At 39.4% G+C, this 25,927-nt stretch overlaps 1 protein-coding gene across 2 annotated transcripts in view; it reads right to left on the minus strand.

Moving 5' to 3' along the window:
- The window catches only part of URB1 (URB1 ribosome biogenesis homolog), a 57,831-nt gene that overhangs the window by 12,744 nt on the left and 19,160 nt on the right, over positions 1–25,927 (minus strand). For both annotated transcript variants that reach the window (XM_062598315.1, XM_062598325.1), the window contains exons 14-30: positions 24,095–24,207; positions 22,829–22,948; positions 19,026–19,142; positions 18,231–18,369; positions 16,976–17,146; positions 15,543–15,739; positions 14,681–14,905; positions 13,965–14,144; positions 11,873–12,725; positions 9,633–9,834; positions 9,244–9,421; positions 7,951–8,009; positions 7,028–7,221; positions 5,448–5,558; positions 5,294–5,357; positions 3,329–3,500; positions 2,693–2,795 (exon numbers count right to left, since the gene is read on the minus strand). In XM_062598315.1, coding sequence (XP_062454299.1) covers positions 2,693–2,795; positions 3,329–3,500; positions 5,294–5,357; positions 5,448–5,558; positions 7,028–7,221; positions 7,951–8,009; positions 9,244–9,421; positions 9,633–9,834; positions 11,873–12,725; positions 13,965–14,144; positions 14,681–14,905; positions 15,543–15,739; positions 16,976–17,146; positions 18,231–18,369; positions 19,026–19,142; positions 22,829–22,948; positions 24,095–24,207 — 3,198 coding nt within the window. The remainder of the gene's footprint in view (positions 1–2,692; positions 2,796–3,328; positions 3,501–5,293; positions 5,358–5,447; positions 5,559–7,027; positions 7,222–7,950; positions 8,010–9,243; positions 9,422–9,632; positions 9,835–11,872; positions 12,726–13,964; positions 14,145–14,680; positions 14,906–15,542; positions 15,740–16,975; positions 17,147–18,230; positions 18,370–19,025; positions 19,143–22,828; positions 22,949–24,094; positions 24,208–25,927) is intronic.

The following is a 25,927-nucleotide window of genomic DNA, read 5'->3' on the forward strand; positions in this document are numbered from 1 at the left end:
GCCCTCACTTCAGCAGTAAAGTTCATGCTGGTCACAGAAAGATTTATTTGGAAAACTTTCACTGAAAACAAGTAATGGAAATATTTTCCATCCAGCTGACCATGGAGAATGTGTTCAGCAACTAACATAAAATAGCAAGATATTATTAAAAAAAACAACAAAAAAGTTAATTTTATGTTTGGCATATGGTTTGTTTAAAGAGTCTTAAGAACTATGATGGAAAAGCTTTCCACAAGATGCTTATCAGAGCTAAAGTTAGACAAAACTTGCTATCTGCCCAACACCAGACTTTTTACTCAGTGAGCATTAAGACTGTGTAATAAGTCTATGTTTATAAATTCAGCAGTTATGTAACATCTGTGCACAGGACACTGTACAACCAGTATAATGAGCAAATAAAGAATAGAAGAATTGGGAGTTCCAAAAGCAGCTGACATGGTCCAGGAGTACCATGGGATTTGTACCGATAAATCACCTAGGCCCTTTAAAAATGCCCACCTTAGGATACAGACTCCTGCTCACTGTGGAACAGTTTAGGGACCTACTTCACCCCTCCCCAGCTTGTGACTTGGCCTGTGCTGGGATAGCCAGCGCCTCCCCAGCTTAGCAACCACAGTGTGCAGGAGCTCCCTCAGCCCTGCCAGTACACAAGCAGCCTAGCCCAGCGCATACCTCGCTGACTGACTGACTACACAACTGCCAAATCTGACCAACTGTTACCTAATCCCCATTGCCAGATGAGGCAGTAACCTCCAGATGGTGGCTGATGGCAGGCACATGACAATTGTGCTTTTTCCTACTACTAAATCATGGCTCAAATGTCACTGTCTGTCCATGTTCTTCATCAATAACAGTCCCAAAGACCCAGCATAACTGGATCATCTAAAATCAGCCCTACTGCAAGACAGAAAACAGTTCTGGTACCTTTCTCAGTAAACTAAAAGTTTATTTTTAAACTGTTATTTTTTATTTTTTAGGAGTTCTTTTGCTTGCTGTCAAAATTACACAGAACAGCTTGCAACTACAACTAAAAATAGGCTAAGAACACACAAAACAAGTACTGTACTATAACAGGTTAGGTAAACAAAGGAGGACTGAAAGGGTGATTTCACTGAAAGGCAGTTACTAGTCTGCCAATTGCTTGTGATGTTATTGTTATTGAAAGTAAAACCCAGCTGTAACAACACAGTGGTTAACCATGATCAACATTTGGAGGGAACTGGATAGAAAATTCCTCATGATACATGCCTCAGTTTGATCGTTAAGTGCTATCTAAAGAAACTATACATGCGAAATTCAGCAGAAATGTGAAAAGGGATCATGTCAAACAAGAAAAGGCTGGATAGGTAGTTTTCAGAATTGTGTAGATCTCATCACCTTCCACTGAGTCTGAGCACAGCTATATGATACAGGCATCTCTGACAGAAAATGAGCTGGCCAATGTTTTCCTTCAACCAGATAGGACCACCACATTCTTAGTAAGTGAGTTGCTGGCAAGCTAGTCTGACTTGCAAAATGTACATTCCTAATGATTCCAAGGCTCAGCAGCATGACTGGTGGTGACAGCCTGCTACATATGCAGGTTCACCATTGCTTTGCTCTTTTTTGACCTTACTCGCCCAAATTTCTGGGCATTATCAGTCCTTTTGCTCCCTTCTCTCAAGACAAGTTTACTTACATGTGTGGCAAGAGCTAACCTACAGCCTATAACAGGTCAGATGCTTGGTTAGTTCAGTGACAGGGTCTGTCACAGAAACCAACTGCCCCCCAGAAATTTACTCATCAATAAACAACCTCACCCTTCCTGGTAATGGTGGCTTCCATTTTATGCCCAGAGACTTCCCTGAACACTGCAGGGCATGTTCACCACTCTGCCATATCTCTGACCAACTCCTGTTGAGAACATGGCAGGAGCTGATTACTGCTCCCAAAACTCAGCCACCTGGGCACAAAGCAGCACCAGACCACAGCAGTCCTATCAACTGCTAGTGTAACTCCTATGTACCAGTAGTAGGTACCACCTCTCCAGTGACCGTTTTGCTCATCATGTTGATGTGACACCATGGCTGATGCAGGATACAGCTCTCTACATCTTTATCAGAGAAAATACAACCCTAGAGTGGGGAATATTCTGTTCTAATCACTCCTTTGCTATTTTATAATTGTTTTGTGCTGGGTTTTTTTTGTGCTATATAGAGCAATTTTCAATAGATCAAAAGAACATCAATATTTGCCTACTTTCTGTCACTTCCAAGTCATTTACAGTTCTAGTTTACAAGTTTCTCCTCATCTTAAGCACAACAGCTCATCTACACAGGGTTAACCCACTACATTTAAAAGAGCTATGTGAGAACATCTAGCCTTCCAGAAAGGAGCAGATTGGTAGGTATGCCCCTCTACCGCTACATTGCTCCAAGTATCCCAGTCTCACTAGAAACATCGCACTATTTGCAAAAGTGCTTTAAAAAAATGACTTTAATGCTAGGTAAGCCTACATATTTCTAAGTCATTCTGAAAATTAAAATGCAGTGCGGTAGGTGGTTAAATGAGGTATGTATTTCTCTCCAAAGCCAGGATCATTTCTTTGAAGTATTAATTCTTTGACTGAGCATAACAGCTACAGTTGGAGCCACTGCACCTCCCACAACAGAGTAAAATGACACAAAATGTGAAAGAGGAGCATTCACTTTACCTGGTCTTGTCAATTCACTGAAAAGTTGCAGTAGAAAACAGGGATCATAGAAGTCATCAAGACTCTTGACACTTTCATCTCTGTACAATGACTCTTGCTCCTCCTGAAGCCAAATCCAAACAAGGACTTTGTAAGGATCAACAATGATTTGCAGGCCTGTTTCAAACTGCCCCAACCACCTCATTCCATTATATAGCAGCTGACACTAAATCTTAACAAAATCTTAGAGCAAGACATGCTTGAGGCTAAATTTGGCCTTTATCATCAGGATTGCAAAACTGTTTCTCCTGATCAGTATGAACTGATATAGACACATATTTGCAAACTGCATGAAAGACTAAATTAAAGATCCCATTGCCAGTCAATCTCTGGAGAGTCAAGTTTAGCAACAATATAAAAGTCAAATTCTGGTCTCAGTTACACAGAGCAATCTTGATGATGCTGTACAGTCATATCTGCAAAGTTGTGGTCTGTATACTGCAACTCATTTGAAAAATAAATAATTTTTTTTTTCATTTTTCTTACAACATAAACAAAGTACAATATATTACAGTAATACAAAAAATAAATGACCAAAGTGAAAGGCAGTTTTTACACAACAGAAGGAGAATAAATCAACAGTCTGAAACAAAGCACCTCAGATGACAGAAGATGGCGATGCTGAGGGAAAGACAGAACAGTCTTCATCATCTTTTCCCGATCTAGCAGACACAGAATCTCCTCCATGCTTGGCTGCTGCCATAGTGACTTCCCTAGACTCTTACAAGTCTTGTGATGCTCCACAGCAGCTGGACCCCATAGCAAGACCCTTAAACATTGTTAAAAGGAAAGTCATTAGTCAACAGTCTGTTAGCACAGAGCAAAAAGCAATTATAAGGGATATAAATTAGTATTTAAATTTTCTCTTCACTTGTACTTCTTATCCTGTGGGAACTTGAAATTAGAACTTGTTTCCCTGGCAACACTTTCTTGTCTATTCAGAAGCTTTTCAAATTCAGTCTGAGGGTGTTTCATTAACTATTTCTTACTTCATTAATCCAAGTCAGGACTTACCTTCTCAGAAGAAGGCCTTTTTATTGAAGCTATAAATGTGGATAAGTATGACAGTAGCTGCATGAAGAGACAGTGATCAAGACTTGAACAAACAAGGGTGTCTCAAATGCAACTGATATTTCAAACCAGCACCGCAATTCTTCAGTAAAACAAGACTCCTCCATTTCCTCCTCCGTGTAACATCTTAAAAAACATTTATTTTGCTATTACGCTTAAATGCCATTGATATTGTTATCCACTATGGGGTAAAGCCACGAACATGCCTCACTGTCAGCAAGGCAGCTGGAGGGACAGTGTTAGCTTCTTGTTACTCAGAACCTGAACACAAGTTGGCTCTGCCAACCTGCACACACAGTGAGTTTCCTGAATGTGCCCTACATCCACTCAAATTGAACTCCAGTGCTGGGATCAGCTAAGCGTCCAGCTAGCAGTTAACTTCAGACTACAGTATGAAATTGTTTCTTCTTTAAAAAGGTTAGAAGGGTTTTGGGCCTTTGTTATGCTTGAAGCCAGTCTCTCTTCATATAATTCACTAGCATTTGCAAATACTTCCAGTGAAAATTTATGCAGAATGAAGCTAGCACCAAAGTCCTTGCTTCTGGAAGCCACTTTGACTCCTTGCTAACAAGGATCTTCATTTATTGTTCCCTATCACAGACTGTAAAGATTATCTATATTCTCAGACAAAGCTAAGAGAGAAAATCAGATTCTTAATCTAGAGTCCATTCCTGCTCCAATTGCCTGAGCCAGTACTCTCGCACTTCTATTAATATTTATGCCCATATCTCAAAAACAGAGAAATACATTTGAGCAAGGCAGAGTAAAACCATCAGTCTCTGTAAGAACTAATTGTTAGCAACAGATTTTCCTGTGGACTACTTGGATACAGGACTTGAAAAGCACCTCATCTTCTTATCCAAGACTTGGTCCTTTCTTGTGAAGCATGTAGGTACATGGGAAGGTAGCCCAGTAAGGAGAGCTACAGTCTGGCCTAGTGAGAGATGAGATGCTGGTGCCACATTAGTTCCCCAAATCTAACAGTACACATGTTGATGCAAGAGGTTGCATTTCCCTCAACTACTGGTGTGTTCTGCTCTCCAGCAAAGCACCAGAGCAGAATATCATGTGTTCAGGACAAGAGCACTGAAGAAGGCAAAGACTGTGCTGAGCAGGGAATCCTGGATCCCAAGGGAATGAGGACAAGGAAGGAGTCCTACAGTCCACCTGTGCTTTGGTCTTTGCCCACAATTAAAATGCCAGAGAGGGTTTTTCCTTCCCGTTATGGAGAATGGATGACTCCTGAGAGGAGAAGGTCCCGCACTCAACCCACAGCCACACCCAAGATTAACCGCTTTGTCCAAAAGTTCACACAACACGTTAAGTATTATGTTTTATCTGCCCATAGGACAAAAAGAAGAAACATTCCCTTCTGGGCTTGACCTTGCTCAGTGTTTATCTCAGTTAAAAATAAGACCGTGAAAAAATGTAAATTATGAGACTGCTTTTTTTGCATATAAGCAGTCAAACACAGAAAGGTGATCAATTTACCTGGAATTTATAAGACTTTGATTATTCTTCTCATATAATTGAAGCAGCAGTAATATCTTCTGATCTAAAAAACAGAATGAAACCCAAATTCAGTCACCTGTGAAGCTGAAAAACAGATCTAGTAGGAATACCTTTCCCAGGCTGACACACTTACCTGCAACACTCAGTGTAGCCCCATAGGCGCCCAGCAACACAGCAAGGTGACTGCTCTCACAAACAGAGGGGCTGAGTTTCACAATTGTCAGCAGTATATCCACCAAGGCTTCTGAAATAAACAAATGCAGGTTTTACTTTGTTGCTCTCTCAGATAGTATGTATAAACATACACAGGCACACATACTCTCTCCCTCTCTCTCCATATATATAAATACACACACACACACATATACACACACATATATACACATATATATTCACCATATATCATATATATATATATATATATATATATATAAAAATGAATATAGTATGTAACATTTTAAATCAAGATCTACTTTTATAAAATAAATACCACAAAACATTTCTCTGACGATACTAAAGGGTCAGTATGATGCAGTTAATTTGAGTGGAAAAAACTTCTTTTATAATTATTTTAAAATTATCTGAGAAACAAATCAAGTGACTGGGTCACTCAAGGAAAAACAGGATGTTTGTGGTAGACTCAAAAACAGAATCCAGAGCTCTTTACTCCCAGTATCTAAGAGGCAAGTTTTTTTCCTCCTCCAGCATCTACCACAATACATCACATGCCAAAACAAAAAGACAACAGCCTGAATGAATGTACTATTGATACGAAGTTTCTGAATTACAGAACTTCGGCCCAAGGAATCTATCTTCTTGCTCTATAGAAACACATTCAAATGGCAGTACACAGCAAAATCTACTACTTATTTTTAATTTCTGTAAATTTGCCTCTTCACAAGAGATTTTTGCTCTTTTCAGGTGATTTAAAATCTTAAAAGTTTCTTTACATGTTGTTCAATGATATACACAAAATTTGTTATCAACATGCTGCACTGAGAATTTCCTCTCATTTCCTTATACAGCTCCTTCAAATACTGAATCTCGAGGCACTTTGCAGAGAGAAAAAAGAAAATCTGATGTGTACAATAGGTCAAATGACTGGTCCAAGGTCAGATGGTATTTCAGTTGGCATAGATAAAGAAACAAAACTTATCCTACATATAGGCTAAGGCTCATTTATATTACTCATCAAGGATATTTCTCATGAAAGGTTACACTATCAAATAAACATGGTTTAAATTAACATTTTAGGTAGAGATAGAAAAATCAATTTAAAATTTTCTATGTCAACCTATTTTAAAATCAGTTCTAAAACTCTGTCATGATGGTTCCAGTAGAAGCTATACACACCTCAGTGATCTTACACTGCTGAAGCCTTACTGAAGCCAAAAGAATTAAGATTTCAGTAAAGTTAAAAAAAACAACAAAAAAAAACAAAAAACAAAAACAGAACAACAAAAAAAGCTTGCTTATAAGTATTTTTAGAAGACCTAAGTGTAAAAACAGGCAGTCATAAAATGAATGCAATATTTAAATTCAAGTAGAGGCACAACCCGAAACTAAATGATAATATTCTGGAATTAATACCTCTGCAAATATAGGTAGGTGGATAGGTTACTGGATGGATAGAATATAACGTCAAGAAAGAAGATTACTAAATATAGTTATGGAGAAGCAGGAGGGGAGGAAAAAAAAAAAAAAAAAAAAAACCTCTTGTCTGGATGTTCCTGTCTTCGTCTTCTCTTGACCTCAGCATGGTTGACAAAAATAGAGAGTGCTGCGTGACCATCATGTGAAGTTTGGAGAGCTTGACTAATCTCTGACTAAGCGAGGATTTTTTCTTGTATAATAACTGAATAGCAATATACAGGGCTTTCAGAAATGCTTCATCTCTGTAACGGTACCTTTAGAAGTAAGGATGACAGAACAGTCAGACCTCCAACCAAAAAGAAGGCTGCTTAAAAAAATATGTTTAAGAAATTAGAACTTTACAAGGAAAGTAAACTTAGCAAAATGAAAACAATAAAAAAAAAAAAACACGTGCCTCCTTCTCTTAAGATTTGATTTAGTTCTTTTCATGCAATACTGATATCTTAATTATCAAAAAAAAAAAAAGAAACAACACAGAGACACACTTGTAGTTGCACTGTGCTTAATAAAGGGTTAGAATTTGCCTCCAGATTAACACTTTTACTTCCACAGAAGCTAAGATTTACCCTGAACTACCACTTCATTTATCTTATTTAAATGATTCAGATTTAAAGGTCAAACACTTGATTCTGATTTCACACGAATTGTATTTAAGAAATACCTCAAATAAAGAGTTACATGACCATAAAGCCTGTCTATACTATTCAAGAAGCAGTTGGTCCAGCTATCCAGTACCCTAGCCATGTTAACTGAAACACAAAATTCAAATCTGGCTGCAGCTGTAAACGTGCGGACTCCAGTGAAGCCAGTGGATGTCATCCTGAGAAGCAAGGAAAATTCTCAAATCTGAATAAATTCAAGGGAGATGGAGTATTTCCAGTATAATGTGGGACCAGGTCAAGTGTACACAATGGTACCTCCCACAGCATCATAAAAAAACCCTTAAAATCTTAAGATCTTAAGTGCATCTTAAAATCACTTACTTGAGTCCTGTTTTCACAAGGCTGTACCAGTCATCTGGATCCACTTCTTCAACAAAGTGCTGTGCATGGAGTAAATAAAAACAAATGTTTACATGTAGGGCATAAAGCTTCCACGGATCAAGATGAGCACTTTCTATTCAACACAAACAGTTACAACATGCAAACCAAAGGCTCAGGGAGGATTAAAAGAGAGCGGGGGGGGAAAAAAAAAAAAAAAAAAAAAAAAAAACCTACAACAGTCCTGAATCCTGATGCAGAGGCAACTGCAAGTCTTGTTTTGTCAGTCCCAGGAATTAAAGGAGCAAATGGGCTCATGCAATTAAAAAGCAAGTCGTTCTCTAGGAACCAAAAAACCTCCAGAATTTTGAAACTTTTCATACTACCATACAGTGAAAGGAATGAACTGTTTGCAAGTCAGAGACTGCTACTCAGATACCAGGCAGTTTTCCATGTACCTGCAGTGCGCTTCAGCTAACCGACATCTGCATGTAGAATACAGACATGGTACCAGGCGAGCTGGATGTACACGTTCTTTACAAAAACCGGTCTTCCTTGGAATGCTTTAGGTCACAGTAAACAACACTTTGTTTTAAGCAGGATGACAGCTGCACATGCCAGAACTCCCAATAACAGCAGGTGCTAACCTAGTCAGGTCTGCAGATGCAATTCAGATTAACACTAGGAGATGGCCCCTCAGCTCTTGCAAAACTCTACTCCTACACAATCTGTCAGGTCCTTTGAGGGAGTGTCAGCAGGAGCCAGCAAGAGGTCAAAGGTGTTCACTGCCAGCAGTCTTTCATTTTAGGTCTTATGACACCTTAAGACCTACCTGTTTTAACCAACTTACAACTCCCTCACGCCCCACCCCCACAAAAACCTAAACAAACAAAAACTGGGGTGCAGAAGGAACAATCAGGTACATCAGTCAACGGATTTCTGCCATTAACTTCAGAGCGCATGATAGGTGAGCCTTTTCAGAAGTCTGCTTCCTCCCCTAATCCATCAACACCTCAAACTGTGATTTTCAAAGGCAATTGTTATCATAAAGCCATTCTCAAAAACAGCTCAAAACTGCTTCTTATAAGAGACTTCCAAGGTTAATTCTGTAAAAGTAATTAAAAGCCAAAGAAGCCATTATATGTTAAAAAAAAAAAAAAAAAAAAAAAAAAACAAAAAAAAACAAAAAAAACACACTCCAATCTGTATTTACACAGGATACAAATATAAAAATAAAACAGCAAATATTTCTCAGAGATACAGTTGTGAATGCTGGCAACAAAGATGAAGTCTCACCAACAATTCTTCTAGCTTCAACAGCATGGACTGCTCTGCTTCTTGCTTGCTCTCATCTTTACTGCTGCTGTACATGACAATTAATCCCTTCATGCAGGCTGACAACAGGCATCTCCTCCAAGAATGAAGCTCTTCAGAGTTTTCAAGCACTCTAGATATGGCATCTGCCACAGTCCAACTGCAGAAAGTTTTTGTTGATGTTAAAACATGCTTTTCATATCCTAAAGCTGTTTTGCTGCCAAGCTTAAAGTGACAGAATCTTAAAAGAAGGTATTACTATTTCAAGGTATTTGTATGCATGCATATTTATCTCAATTCTTTATGGGACAGATTGTTTCTTCTATTTATGTCAAATTCTGATGCAGAACATGGTAACTAGATTTGCCTACCTCTCATGATTTTCTGCTTTCTCAAGAGCAGCAGGAAGCTGGTCAATAAGATTTCGCAGCCATTTGCTTTCTGAAGATGGCAACAACTTTGAAAGAACCTGCAGCTTCACTGTGATCTCATTTGATGTTTCTGTGGCTAGAGCTATGCTGGAAAGCTCTTTCCACAGAGCTTTTCTCAAAACAGGTATAACACCTGAGACAACTGTTAGGAGAGAGCAGGGGACAGATTTCACCATCAACCATTAAGCAAAACATATATAATTACAAAAATCCCAAACCACCTCGTCTCATCAAGCCCCAGGTTACTTAGGTTCTAGGAAATTATATTGAATAGTTGCTAATTTGCTACCCAGAAAAGCACACTGTATTGCTACATAACACCACTAGGAAGCGTTTAGCATTTATACCAGACACCAGCTTGCCACGCAGTTGAAGAGATTCGACAAGGACAAACAATGCGGACCTTTGAAAGAGGGACAGCTTCCTGGTAAGAAGCCCTGCCCTTGCCTATCAGGAAGGATGAAATCCTTATCGACCCTGGACTCAGAGGAACTTCCCTCACAACAAACAACTAAGAGGTATCTAACAAATCAAGTCAGTTAGCAAAAAAACGGCAGTTTAATCTTCTAGTGTTAAAGCTTGAAACCACTGGTATGAATTAGGTGCTGGAGAAAAGTTTAGTTCCCTGCCAATCCTCTCCTTTCTTGTGTGTTGATGAGATCTCTTCACTACTTGGATTCCTCCTAGACAGAGCTTGCCTTTCCCACCAAGAGCTACAGTGTGTCTGTTTCTGTTGCTATTCATATTTCTATGTAAGAAGAGAAATGAAACCAAAGTGATTCTGTTCAGCTGAATCCTAGCTCCTAGCTTGGCTGGCAGAAAATTTAACAGCCTTGTCAATTTAAAGCTGCTGTTGGTTTGGAGAGTTTTTGGACTATATGATAGTTTAGGACTATATGCTAGTTTAGGAAGGCATTACTGTAGCAAGTAATATTTGGAGATTTATTTTAGAAGAAAGTTTAGGGCTCTTACACTTGTAAGAGTTAAAGATGGCAGTCTGCAAAACCAGGTGGCTACAGCATTCCACTCACCACAAAGTATTCTATCTACGCCTGAGAAATAAAGTTTCTACCTTCTATACTAAACTGAATAGTTAAGTATGAGGACAGATTTTTAGATGTGCTAAGTATTAAATAAGGGCTTAAAAAAATAAGAGCGAGAACTGGGCAACAGCAACCAGCACAGCACTTCACTTCAGTGAAGTCTTGTAGCAGCCAAACTTCAACGCAGTCTTATAATTTTTATGCTGCAGAGACACTTAAAAATAGTCATTAGAAGTCATACAGTGAACTTTTATCTGTGCACTTATTGCAAAGATGGAGCCAAGATTTTAAGGCCAGAAGAACTTAAATGGAGAATATGGCCTAACCTCTGACAACAGAAACAGCATTTCACACACTGGCTCATTTCTCACTCAACCACTGGATAAGAGGGAAGTAGAAATAACCTGATCATTGAACCACATTAAAAAGTAACAATTACAAAAATTGGTAAGAGGGTCAAGGAGAATAAGAATTTTTTGGCTCGACTGTAGTCTACCGGAGCAGAAAGCTGCTAACTTAAGAGCCTAAGGCTGTAGGTCATGTTACCACTGTAGTAACATCTTAAATGCTACTTCTAAAGTCTAGCAGAAAACACCTGTTTTCAATTTGTTTACAATTGGTATTTACAGGACAGGTAGAAAATACATATACATGTAACAGCAGCATACAGCACCATGCAAAAGTACTGAAAAATCAGTTAGTTCATATTTACAATTCATTTCACTAACATTCCAACAAATAGATTAAAAAAATTGTTTAACACCTTCTAGTTTCTCCTCCTTGACTCACATGGGCATACAACAGATTTTTAGACAACAATCACACGTCTTATAATTTTAAGAAGCAGAGAAATTCAGCACTTTTATAAAATAGAAAAATATTTATGATTGTAGAGTATTGTGTTTAGCATTGTAGATTTACAAAATATCTGAACATCTAAAACATCATATGACCTCAAATCTATTATTATCTCTTAAGGTTTAGCCTAGTGATGAATTTAAGATAGTAGGCCAGTAACACTCCATGGCACACTTTGCTAGGTAAGTCATTTTACCTGAAGCACAGTAGCAAAAATACTTCTTAAAAAATCCTTCTAAATAGTATTTAATCATTAATATGGATCAGTTGTTGCTTTACCTGTGGAAGGTCGGGTGAAATCATACTGTTCTCTGTATTGCAAATATACATTCACGAGTGGAAGAAAGCTCTCCATGTTTTTCCTGAGGTACTTTTCAGTGGCACAGTTTAGACACCATAGCTCAAACTGCAGCAGGTGAGTCCTACAGTGTTTTATCAGCATAGCCACAATGGCAAGGGAGGTTTCTGACCCCTGGGTAAGGCAGTGAGCATGCACCTCTACACTGACTGCATGCGTGAATACTGGCTCTCTTTGGAGAACCTCAAGGAAGACTTTCTCCAAATCTTTGCTGGATGAGGCTGACATCAATATTCCCAAAGCTTTAATGTACTCTGTGGACAGCAGTGGTTCTCTTCGAGGCTGCCTTTGGTAGCTCTCTGTGAAGAGCTGTACCAAAATCTGTCCGTAGAAGCTCAACTGTTTCCCTTTTTTAGCAGATTTTTCAGATTTCTGAGTAGTCAAGCTTGTCTCTGGAAGTCGCAGCATAGTTAAAGTGATCTCTTTCAGCTGAGCTGCAGGCATGTACACATGCAACTCCTGCAGAGCCTCCAGTTGGTGAGACCTCTTGGGAGAGGCCTGATTTCTTTCTTTCCCCACTGTCTGTAGCTCCTTCAAGATACTTTTTGTGATAGCTTCAAAATATTTTGATAATATATGTATGTGATCCATGCTCTGCAACATTGGAGCACCCATTTTCAGCAGCTGGAGCACACCAGAATTGAGGTGAGCTGACAGGAGCTTCACAGTCACAGGGTTTAAACTGTGCTGAGGAAGAGAATGTTGTTCTAAAGCCAAGAACCAGCTCTCCAAAGTAGGATGTTTGAAAATCAACATGAGCATATCTTCTAGTGTCTGTAACAAATAGTTTTAACAGTATTACTGAATGGGTAATTATAGTTTAGAAGAAATCATTCATTTGCCCATATTCCACATGTTTATTACAATTCCTGGCCATGAAATTGTCTATTAACTGGTCAGAGAATTAAATTATTAATAAATTACATGCATATAATTGCAGTTATTCCAACATTTATGATGTGGGAGGTATGCCTTCATTCTGTTACAGAAAATCTTTCACACTTTAACGAACATTAAGCATCATCTCATAATTATTCCTTGGAATGTAAGTCACATTGATAGATTCCTGGAAAAACCCAAACCATTTTCTCCTTTTGTTCATTCATAGGAGCAGAAACCAAACAGCAAAATGACTGAGGCACAGTTCTGCTGGGATGCCAGCTCCAAGTCACATTCCCTCACAACACTGCAGTATGCATTATAGTCATACGACAGGACTATAAGCATTTACCACATGTCTAAGCCCATTTCCAGAGAAAAACTGTACGTTCTGAGATTCATCAATACAGTTCCATTCTAATCTTCACAAACTCGTGGAACAGAAGAAAAAAGGGTAAAGATCCACTTCTCCAAGTACATTATTTTGGATAATCAGGCTTTTTACAGGGTTTGGGAAACAGTTTTTTCTCCAAAAGTGAATGACCTCTGGTGTGGCCTGTCTTGACTGTATCACAGCTCAGGGATGAGACTGTGCATGCTGCAGCTTGGTCAAATCTCCATGGAGTAGTTTCATAATTGCTAGACCACACACTCAGAATTCATGGGTCCTCCTCTCCTAGACAACATCTCTCTGCATAAACCTGTCTACATTCAATAGACCTCTGAAATATACAGTGTATAACCTTTCATCTTCCCAGCCCTTCCAACACCTCAGCAAAACCTTTAGCAATGCTTCTACAAAGCAGAAAAATTCTGTCATGCCTGTACTGTGAAGGGGCTTGAACAAATTCACTGCAATCCCTGAAATTCTCTGCTAGTTCCTCTGTTTTTTGTCACACTCTACTGTGTTTCAGTGAGAACAGCCAGCTTCATGCTTTGGTGATTGGCTTAAAAAAAAAAAAAAGAAAAAAGAAAAAGAAAAGTATAATTTGTGCTCAGAAATCATTCGTCTCTAAAACTGTTTGCTCTAGTAAATGCTTCAGCAAAACTCACATGTATTTTCCCTACAGAATAAATCAAATCAAAGCTTACTAACACATGAGATTCTGGCCTGTATATCAAGGGATTTTGTACCTTGTCATTTGAAGACTCCATTGTAATCAGAGCTTCCACATCCATAAAAAGATCTGATTCAGTCTGAACCTCTTCTTGTTTCAGTCGATTATCCAACTCCACCTGATTACCCTGGCACAACAAGCTGCTCAGCAGGTCCACATAGAGATGAAGAAGGCGAGGACCACAAGTTTTACTAAGCTGTGAAAACACAGACACCTTGGAAGTTGAGAAAATGAGGGGGACAGAAAGCTAATTATACAACAGTCACAGGAACTAATTAAGAGATTCCTAGAATATAACCTTTCTGGGAGAAAGAATCCATCTTTACAGTAGAAATCTGATTTTAAGAAAAGTCTCAAGATGTCAAACAAACATTTACAGATTTTTATGCATGTGCATCTACAGTGTGACTTCTTGTGTAACACCAGCTCTCCAGAAAGGCTTCTTATGGAGACTCAAAAGCTGGATTAATATCTAGAGTTTATTTGCACTACATATCATGCACAGATTAGTGAAGGCAACCCACAGAAAATAGATCAAAGACACTTCAACAGTCAGAAGGACAGATATCCGTTTACAAATCAGGTGGAGTTTTGCAGGTGCTCTATTGCCTAAGTGAAAGCCAAGTATGTGAAAAAGCAGAAGAACAGGATCCTTAAGCTTTAATAGACAAGTCACTTGTACTTGCTGCATTAAACAAAAAGCCCACAAAGTCATCAAAAGATTGCTCTTACACTGCCGAAGTTCTCCACTGTGGATTTCAGGTACAGCAACACGTGCTTTACTCCTAGCAAAAGCTGTTCAGGTGCGAGCTGGGAAGCCAAGTCTCTCAATTTTGCCTGGATGTCATTTTCCAATAAGGTGTTGCTTCCTCTCTCATAAGCTTTCTTCAGTGAAGTGGTAAATAAAGAATCCAGGACCACAACAGGTTCTTTGCATACCTCTTTGCATTGTTTAAACTGTTTAAAATAGAAAAAAAAAACAGAAAAAAATAAGTTTAAGAATATTAAAGAGCTAAATATTCAAAAGCTTTTGCAGCCACCAATGTTATAAAGCAAGTTCTGTCTTGGATACACATGCAAAATCCTAGATTGATGTTCATTTCCACTCCAGGAGCACATGTGTGCAAGCCCACAACCACAGAGGTAGTCAAAGATATTCCATAGGGAATCTGCACATGGTCACTGCCTCATTAACACAAAAGCACAGCAACCCCAGCACAGGTTGCCCAGGCATTTCCAAACCACACCTAGGAGAACTCCAAACAACACATACTAGGCTCCTCTGGCTAGAGGAAAGGTGCAGCACTCCTACATCATGCCCCATTGTGCCTAATATGGAACAACAAGGGTGCTGTTGTTTGGGTGATGGCCTAGGATCCTTGAGTCCTGACTTCACTTCCGATCACACATATTTCTTGTGTCATTAAAGAAAAGGTCTTTGGCAAATTCATGTCCCCTACTGTGATCATGAAGCAACAAAGATTTAGCCTAATCTAAATGTACTTTCTGACAGAAATGCAACCTTTATTCACAGTTTTTAATAGTTTTTAATAGTTCCAACTCAAGCATTCAAGTGACTTCAAGCATTCCATACCACAGGTTCCCGAGCTTGCTGAGGTATCCAGAGGTTATAGTATTGGTTAAACTGGTAGAGCTGAGGATACTTAGAAACTTTCAGGGACTGTAGATCCTTATCATAGAGCTGGAATATCAAGCAGAGAGCGAGGGGATCTCTCTGAGAGTGCAGGAGGTCAGTGAAAACAGCAACAAGATATTCTACTACATGTGCTCCTAGAAAAGCAAAACCAAAAATTAAACTTCTGTTGATAGAAGAAATCTGCATAAGCACATGCACTAAGACCACCCTCTCTCCTTAATGCCTTGGCAAGTGTTTAAATATCACTAATTTTAGAACTATTGACATGGATTAAAAAGCATGTGACAAGGTAGACAAATGCCCCTAAGTCCCTGAAATGTCTGGAAAAAAAAATCCCTACAGCAGTTCTTGGTGAAGAATCATCCCACTGCAGAATATATGCTATGTTGGCCTCTTCCTTCAAAACAGGTATAAAACTAACTCTGCCTTAACTTATGTTGTTATGTGTTATGCTGTACTCGTCTGTATTTTGACCAACAGAGACCCCAGTCCAGCAGCATGAAAGAGCTAATCTGCTCTGATCTGCTAACACACTGGTTAAATATGAGGGATTTGCCTTTCAAAAGGGTGAAAAGGTCTGCCTCAGGAGCTACTCAACAGCCAAATATACACAGGACTTGGAGAGAAGCTCCAGGGTTGGCAAAGCAGAGAGAATCCTGCTCTGAGGCCAGCAGCTGTCCTTGTGACCCTTCACTCCACTAGATCCTTTTCTGAAGCCAGAGCTTGGCAACATTTATCTCTGAACTTATCTCTGAAGTGGAAATTTTCTTTGTAAAACTCATCTGCTTCCTACATATTCAACATTTCAACCCTCTCTCCCTACTAACTGATCTCAACAGGAGAGCAGCCTATTGTTTACTAAGCACAGCTGTTAAAACCTCCTCATGATCTGTATATTTCATGCTTAAACAATTTTATTGAAGTACAACTGCCAGCAGGCTGAAGCTGTCCATACTGCCTCTGCACTGGTCCTCAGCCCCTCTGTGTGTGCTCTGAGTGGTTCCTTGCCTCATCTGGGATCTTTTTCCTTCTCCACTTCCCTGCATCTTGATGAAGAAATGTGGGCTCTCCTGTTCTGACCTGGGCAAATTTGCTTTCCCAGCAAGTTCCCCAGAGTCAAGTGGCATTGTAGGGAGCCCTCACTTTCATCTCTCTTCCTGCTTCAGAAGCAACAAGAGAGCTTCTCTAGGGTCAGAAGAAAAGGGCACAGGTATCTCAAACTTTAATGATTCTCTTTGGCAGAAACACTCTGAATCCAGGCCTCGCCCTGCTTGAATGGGAGAGTGTAAAATGTCCTGAAGAGCTCACTAGCTAAGTGTGATCCAACTTCCATCCTCAAGGATGATATAATGAAGAACAAACATCTGTACCTGTTTCATTTTCAGTCTGAAGCAACAATTTATTCCTGGCTTCTAATGCAGCAGGGACAACAGCACTAAATGGAAATGTTTGGATAACAGTGTCTTCATTTAAGGTGAACCCGATTTCCTCATCTAAGCCATCGCTGCCCTCAACTAGGACATCCACCATATCCAGGACATCTATTAAGTGGAAAAAAAAATTGAGTAGAGGGTTCAGACAAACTAGAAACCAAGGAGGGTAGAATGCAACATTTGAGGAATATGAAGCAGCTTCTGAATCTCCAAAGCAGAAAGAGGGCAAAAGACATGTTAGTCTAGCTCCTAAATGCAACTGTAAGATCAACTGCTCTTACACTGTGCTCATCTTTAAGGTCTGGCTTTCAAAACTGCTGTCCAACTGATGGAAGTGAGCGAAAATGTATATCACCTACTGCTATCATGATGGCATCAGGTAAGGACCTTAAGAGCATAATGCTCACAGGAAATACATATGAGGAACTAGGAATGAAGCAGCTACTTCTCCATAAAGAGAACTGCCTGAGCAATCCTTGAACTTCCCAGCTCTGTATGGCTAGAGAACCAAATCTTAGTCCTGAAGGAGTCAAAATTAGCTTTAACCTATGAATAAGTTACCATGTATATCATGGCTGGCATTAAGTCCCTTAATAGAGTCAATCCAAGGCCACTTACCCATCTGGTACTGAGTGGTAAGCTACCTCAGTTATCTTACATTTAGGTAATTCAAAACGCTATGCACGGACTGTTACACCAAAACAGCTAGCACATGATTAAGTTGTCCAGATGTCCACATCCGCAATATGATGACTTTGCCTGCAGTAGGGCTGGGCCTTTTCCCAGTCCCTGAAAACAGGAGGAACAAAATCCCAATTGCCTGCTTGGGAAAAAAGGGTTCCCTGGGCACTCCAACCCTTTGCTCATAGATGCAAGGGGATGAACAGCTCCAGGCAGAAGAAAATGCAACAGATTTCACTTTAGTTAGAAACTGATGGTGCAGGACCCTGAAGAGAGATCTAGAACACCACTAAAACAGCATATCTGCATCAGAAATTACTTTCTGGGGCAACGAGATCACTTTGCAATTCAGACTTTGGTTCCAATACCAAATACAGTTAGAAGCCTGAATCCTACCAGTATTTATATAAGTAGGATTTCTATGGTTACAGCTGGCAGTTTACCCGATTAGGGCCAGAAGATTTAGCATGAAGCCTTGAAATTCTCTACTACTGTGGGAATTTCCACATACCATCAATGTGAGAGATGGGGATGCTGACATTATCGGAGTCTTGTTTAAACATATTAACCTGGAGCATACTGGCCTCCTGAACAAGGTCTGCTGCTTTATCCGTATATGGATAGGGATTCGTCACCAGTTTCAGCAGAATCTGTTAACAAAGGTCGAGAGATAAACATAAGTGCCCAGCTTATGAGGTACACAGAAACCACATCTGGTTAAAAAAGACCCTGGGCTGAAAGTGGTCGAAATTTGGGAAAATTTTTAAGGACAAATCATCATTCCTATCAAATAGGTATGTGCCTACAGATATTGCTGTAGATGAGATATTGGACCTGATCAAGAAAGAAACACTCATTGCAATTTCACACCAAAGTGCTACCACAGAGTCCCTTGAGAATCACAATCAAAAGGAAGCACCGGGCTTTAATTCTGAAAAGTAAACAGGACATGTCAACTTTTCTTTAAAAGACTGCAATTTACTTAAGTCTGATAATTTTGTCTGATACTATCACATAAAGAAAAGAGCAGATATGTAAGAGCTACCCTCCAACACTTTGCCCTAATGTCAACAGTGCTGTAATAACAATTTATCATTCTGGATTTAATTTTCCCCCAGATCATTTCACCCTCCTCCCACCCAGGACAACAGTGATATCAGCTCTGTGCGAAGAACAACAATCACTGCCTTTCTCAGGATTCATTCAGTGCTCTTTGAAAGGTTTCTCAACAACAACAACAAAATAATTAGTTTCCATTAATGCTATTCTTGACATTGTTTATCCAGCTAATTCGAACAGTTGTTACCCTTTCCAAAAATTGAATCACTGCTTCCTTTCTGTCTTCTTTTGTATTATCCAAGTGTTCCAGCCAAATTGAAAGTTCCTTCCACGTATACTCAAACACTCCGCTGTCATGTAAAACCTGTCCAGAAAAACAAAGGGAAAGAGGAGAGGTAAAACACAAATCCTCTTGTATAGCAACTTTAATGTTTTATTCTTCTTAGAAAGGAGGAACAGATTAATGAAAAGAAATACCTGCCATTCGCATCTTCCTCCATTCAAGAGCGCTTGTTCCCACCCACCAAGGCCACTCTAAACACGTAACAGAATCTCAAGACAAACACAAGCCTTTAAAACCATTGTAAGACACTTAAAAACAAAAACTAGCCTCCCAAGACTACACTAATTGGTTTCAGCCTAACTAGGATCAAGGACTCGTATCTTCATCACAGTCCTTGTACTAGCAGGCTTGGGGCAAAAAAGGGCAAGGGTTTAAGGACGATGCAAGTAAGAGGCAAAACATGGTTTACTCTCTCACAACTGGAAGCAACTTTTTTTCTGCTCCCGTCTTCTCAGAGCCTGCCCTCCTCTCACCTGATATTTGCAGCATAAACCAAATACAGCTCCAGCTGGTTCCCATCCTCACACTAATTGTGTGGATGTGATGGATCCAACATGCAGCCACACAAGTATGCTGCCAACAGCTATTCACCTGAACGGATACTAAGCACATTAATGATCTCCCTGTGAACTTTTATTCACATGCATTTGGAATATGTGACTTCTATGAGCATCCAGGACACAAGTACTGGGCCTAAGCATGTGCTAGGGTCAACATGTATTGGATTTGGAGATTGTTGTGCCCTTTGCTACTTCACTGCTCAGAGTCCAGGTGTGCAGAGGAAGAGATTCAGCTGTGGCACAGTGCCACAGCCAGGGGCTAATCCATCTTACTGGTCACAGCCTGCAAGAGCCCTACTTCATACAGCTACACTGGAGCTAGGCTCCCTGCTCCCGCCATTGGCATGTGACCTGACACACCAGATGTGCTCCCTGCAACAGGGCCTATTACAATATTGTCTCACATACTGGAAAGAAGATTCACCCAAAGGCATTGGCCACTGTCAGAGCTAGAATAAAACACTAGAAGGACTTTTGGTCCAATCAAGTATAGTCATTCGGTCATCAGCAGTCAGTAAGCACAAACTCAAGTTTGAGTCCTGACACAGAACACTCCTTCCACATTAATAAATCTTATTCTTATAATTTCAGTGAAGTAGGCTATACTACTTTCAGAGGGTTGTACTTCTTCATGACCACACAATGCCATTACAGCAACAAAAAGAAAGGAAAAAATGCTAAACTCTCAAAAACAGTTGGTAAAGGATTTTTTAATACTACTGATAAAATAAAAAGGAAAATCACTGCTCAATTAAATCAAACCAAGGTTACTTTTGCTTAAGAGAGTAAGGCATACAGGTAGACAGACAAATAAATAGTAGGTTCTGACCACAGCAAGATTCAGGGAGAAACACAGACATACTCGGGAACAGCGTGGGTAGGGGATGGACATAATTATACCACCATGAAGTAATAAGCACTAACACATTTATAAATTTTTGCCCACATTCATCCTATCTAAATTCAGGCTCTTAACTGAGGCATCTAAATTAGGAACTTGGTGACCCCATACTCCCTCTCTGAGAGAGAGAGAAAGGAGGAATTGCCATCCAAAGGGTGATCCAATTGACAGATGATTTGAACTGCACACCTTTGTAGAACTACCTACCCTTACTCTTATCAACAGAAGAAACCTTTACTAGCTTCCTAAATCTGGCACATAAGTTAAATGCCTGAAGTTACATGGGATCAATCTATGTCTGTTTCTCCCCACACCCAAAATACAGAAAGTTAGCACTGTTCATTTCATGAAAATTTACTCTGTGTACACCACCAGCAGGTATAAAAATAACACCTCTGCCTACAAGAATCTAACAGGACAATTCATTTAACAAAAAAAAAGAGAGGATTCATTTTAAATAATTAACTATTTTTGGCAGAGTCTCAAAATAGAAATATACTTGCAGCTCTCATGAAAATAGACAGGAACAGAGTATGAAATCTGAAAAAAGGCCTTTCAACTATATGGCATTGTGTTGAAAAACAAGCAAAACACACTCATTAACTTCTATTCTTAGCAGCCTTTCTGAACTAACTTAACTGCCTAACTTCACGGCTTCTGTCTCCTTTTCAGAGAAAATGTAATGGACTGAAAGTAAAAGACAAAATAAGAATGAGTCAAACAGCCCACGTCGCCACTCAGCAAAAGAATCCAAATACACTGGAAAAACTACACTAGGTGGGTTTTGATTGAGATATTCATTACTGCACGACAAAGCCACCCTGCCTTTGTCAAAGGCTGCAAGTTTCAGATGGGAGCTTTGCCAACGGAAGCTGCTAAAAACAGTCCCAGCAGAAAACCCACAGGGCTCCAAATGCTGCCTGACACTAAATCCATGCTCTGTGTAAGCTCCGTGGGTGCAAGTTCAGTAATCCCCTGACATTAGAGCTGCACAGCATTTTGTTTCACATCTCTCTAGTAGAGAAGTGATGGTACTTCCTAAATATGAGTGACCTGATCCAAAGCACTACAAACCATTGAAAAAGACAAAACTCCAGCTCTACAATGGAACATGATTCCTACATCTCACTTCTATGTAAGTACCTTCACTGAGAGGGAGACAAAATTCAAGTGAATTCAAGTCTTTGGGTTGGAGGCACACTTTAACTGCTGCAGAGACATCAATCATATTCTAATAACCTCATTCCCCAGCAGCGGAGGGCCACTATGTAGGAAGAGAACCATCACACTATTTCTGGCACAAGCCTAGAAATAGAGCTCCTCTGAGAAAAGCAGTCACTCTCTAGTCTCCAAAACACATCCTAGTGCCAGGGATTAAGTGCAACTAAAACCTAATCCAATCACTGTAACTTTGGTTTCATGGACTGGGCATTACAACTGCATCCCATGGTTGAACTGCATGCAGAAATTCATATGTTCATGTTACTACAAGGCTTTGAACAAAGTCACCCTGGTTCCTGCTGGGTCAGGTTGTTCAGAAGCTTGTAGGACTTTTGGGGGTTGTTTTTGTTTTGTTTTTAATATAGGTCTCTATCCACATTTAAATATCTAAAAAGTGCCCCATTTTAAATAGATACTGAAGCCTCCTACTCCTCTTATGAGATTTGCAATTGATTAGCATTTCTGAAAAGATAAATAGCTCTTATTTAAATGCACAGAAGGGGATTTTAATTGATTTTTAAGACAAGGGTACTTCCTGTTTCAGAGTTAAGATTGTAATCAAACTGGACTATTTTGCAGGAGCAGATCAAACTAGCTATGTATGAAGTTTCAGGAAGGAAAAAGCAACAAAGTACACATTACACATCAGGATTTTAAAAAAGTCAAAATTAATCTTTGCTTGATCAATATCAACACAAACTACAGCCATTTATTACTGCATCACAACATTTAACTGACCCTAAGAAACAGACAATCATTAAAAAGATATTTTCCTCATTGTTCCTTTTCATCAACTGTTGCAGAAAATTGACAGTATTCAGTTGACAGAGTATTTAGCTAATAGGTAGGTAGTTTACAGCAATTTCCAATAACAGTCACAGAAAATGGGAAAAAAGGCTTTGCTGGCCACACAGCTTCCTTTCCTAAGATGCAAGGAATCTGCCCTAACAGAAATCTTTAGAATCCTGAAATTTTAGGAGAATGGAATATAGTGAACATCCTAGTATTTCAGATCAAAAGCTTACCTTGATGATCAGTTTTTTGGTTGATATTTTCAGATGAGAACGGTTACTTGTAACAAACATTTTCATCAGCAAGTAGAATACCGATTTTTCACCAGACACCTTCTCTGTCTCAGAGACATCCTAAAAGGACAATATATTAAAATTCCCCTGGAAGAGTAACACTGCACAATACTACATTGCATTGACACAGATTCATAACTGAAGTAGATTGTTTTTATAAACCTATCCCAAAATATCATGACTGGAAATGAGTTGCATGATTTATACCACTTTTGCATTCACTGAGCCAGTAAGATGAATGCAATAGCTTTCGCAAAGTGGAAGAAGTGAGGAATAGAAGAAATAGCAACTAACCTGAGCATGCAAGATAAAGCCACCTCCCTTTACCATCATCCATTCTATCTTATAGATCTGTTTTCTTGTATTTCTTTGAGAGACTGAATTTGATCCCCAAGGAACAGGAAAACACTGCAAGTCACAGGGTCATAGGGATGCTGAACACTTTCCAAACATTAAATGACGATCTTTATTCATTTCCTCTGCTTTTCTCAGTGACGTGCATTTGATACCTAACAAGCCTAATTCTCAATAACACTGCTAGATTTGGCTTTTACCTCTTCTGTTAAAAGCCGTGTATACTAAAAAAGGCAAAGCCACAAGAATATACTTCAGTAGTTCTCCTCAATTTTCCTACATGGCTGATGGGACGGACAGAAAACCTCCTGCTAGGCAAGATCATTGTCGCAAACCCACAGGTCCCTCTGCTTTCCCCTAAAGCTATGCCACTTCTTTCTCCAGACAGGCTCTCTACAGCTTTCTTTTACAGATCTGTAGTAAAGAAGAAAGGAGGAGCCCTGAAGGTTTACAGTAACTAGAGAGAGAAGAGACATCCTTAAGAAATATCAGATTCTTCACTGGGAATGGATGGAAATACTCCCCCTGTTCCCTTGATTTGTAATCTCAAGCTTTCCAACCAAACAGAAATCAGCAAGTTCTCACTCTTGCCCCTCTCCAAGGACAGGAGCAGCTGAAGGGACTTTTCCCAGACCTCTTCAGGGCAGACAAAAAATTCTTTCCTCATGTAAAAACTTCTCTGTTCAGAAAGGATTCTTCACTAACGTTAAGGCTACAATTCCTACTGGCATTAAAAAAAGGTCTCCTGCCGAAGCATACAGATTGGGACTAGCTTGAAATTATTCAGTGCCAGATGTAAAGATCTGAGGACAACAGGTCAAAGAAACATAAACTTGCCTTGAAGACTCTTACCTGCACTCTGAACCATGCAAATTTATTTGCGGGCAGTTCCAAGGCCACCTTCAGTATATGGTACTGCAGAACAGGAGGGATCTCCTCTCGGAGGCCCTTTTCAGTGACGATACCTGAGGTTTGAAAGCAATATAATCAACACTGATATTTCTTCCTGAGATTTTCAGGAACACAAACTATATAAGGTTTCAAAACATCAGTATGAGACAATGAGGCAATTCACAGACTTTCAAGCCACATGATCCCCGACTACTACTGATTTTAGATGAGCTAGGGCTGCTCAGCAACCCAGCCCTCAGCAGAAAGAGCATAACACCTGCCCCTGTCACCAGCTATCAGTGGTGCACAGGAATACAAGAGTCTTCCACCAACTTCAGCAACCCTGAAAACCTGTCCACTACAGGAAGTGAAGAAGATAGAATAAAACTTTAGAATTTAATCCAATGATAAATGTTAATACTTACACTATTACAAAATCTGTTACAGGCAACAGAACTTCACTCTTACACCTTTTTCCACATCATTTTTACCATCTGTTTACAATGACTGCCATTGCATAGCCTCAGAATTAACCAGCTTACATACAGGTCACAGAGCCATGCAGAGACCTTCTCAGTGTGCTCCAAAAAAATTAACCTGCCCGCACTTCAACTGCAGTCTGAGAACAACTGTATAAAACTTTGGTGTTAGTGTGCTTTTTGTACTCAGTATAGTATCTTCATGGTCCACATTAGAGACAGAAGAGTGAATTTAAATAAGGTAGCATCACTCCAAAGTTTAATCAACAGTAAGATCAAACAATAAAATTGTACCAGCTGTTTAAACACACATTGCTACAAGGTAGAAAAACATACTGCCTTTGGAGTGCATGTTCTGATCAGGGGAAGGAATGACAGAACTCTAAGTGGCACCTGAAAGAAGATTTTCTACCTTACACCATCATATTCTACAATATCTCATTTCATCAAAATTAATATCCAGGCTTGCTTTATTAAGTTTTTGAGAGAATGACACTTTCTTTTCTATCCTATTCCACTTCACTATTTCATACTGTAACAAAACATACCATCAAAAGACTTCCATCTCATGAAGAGATGTCCTGCCTTTTGTCCATTTTGGGGGGAAAAAAAACAAAGAAAACAGATCAATATCAGAAATAATAGGATAAACAGGGTATGTGATTTTGTGAGTCACCAAATATACAGGTCAACTAAATATGCTTTGACAGAGGGAGAAAAAAAACTTCATGCATGAAATTGTTTATTCAGAGTTTTTTCGTTTAAAAACTCTTTTTCCCCTAACAAACTTTAATTAAGGCAATTACATAACTCCCATTCTTATGCATACAAGACCTGTCTAGAACACAGACATTTATTCTAGTTTGGTGGCCTACAGGCTCTGCTGGCCCATGGACAGCAACACTGACCAAACAACATTTTACTCTCTCCTCCAGTCTCAATTTTAAATGGTTGTATTTGCTATAGCCAAAAGCAGTACTGGAAGATCTTGTCTACAACCCATAAATTGTGGCTCATCATCCTTACTGCATTAAATGGGTACAGAATGTCTCTATTTACTTTAGCTATACAAAAAGGAATCCCCCCCAGTGAACATAACATCAGTGACAAAAATATAGCAACACTGCTAATGAGCTTCCTGATACAGATTTTCCTCAGGAGGTAATACCATGCTGAATACTGCTCTTCTCCCTACATATTACAAAAGTCATGATAAAAGTAAAGTGGAAAAATTACTTAAATGTTAAGATTTTTCCAGAGGAGACTGGTGAATTTGTATGTGATTCTCCCCCCTCCTCAAACCTTCTATGAACCA

Source organism: Rhea pennata, chromosome 1 (genome assembly GCF_028389875.1).
Source record: "Rhea pennata isolate bPtePen1 chromosome 1, bPtePen1.pri, whole genome shotgun sequence".
Lineage (NCBI taxonomy): Eukaryota > Metazoa > Chordata > Aves > Rheiformes > Rheidae > Rhea > Rhea pennata.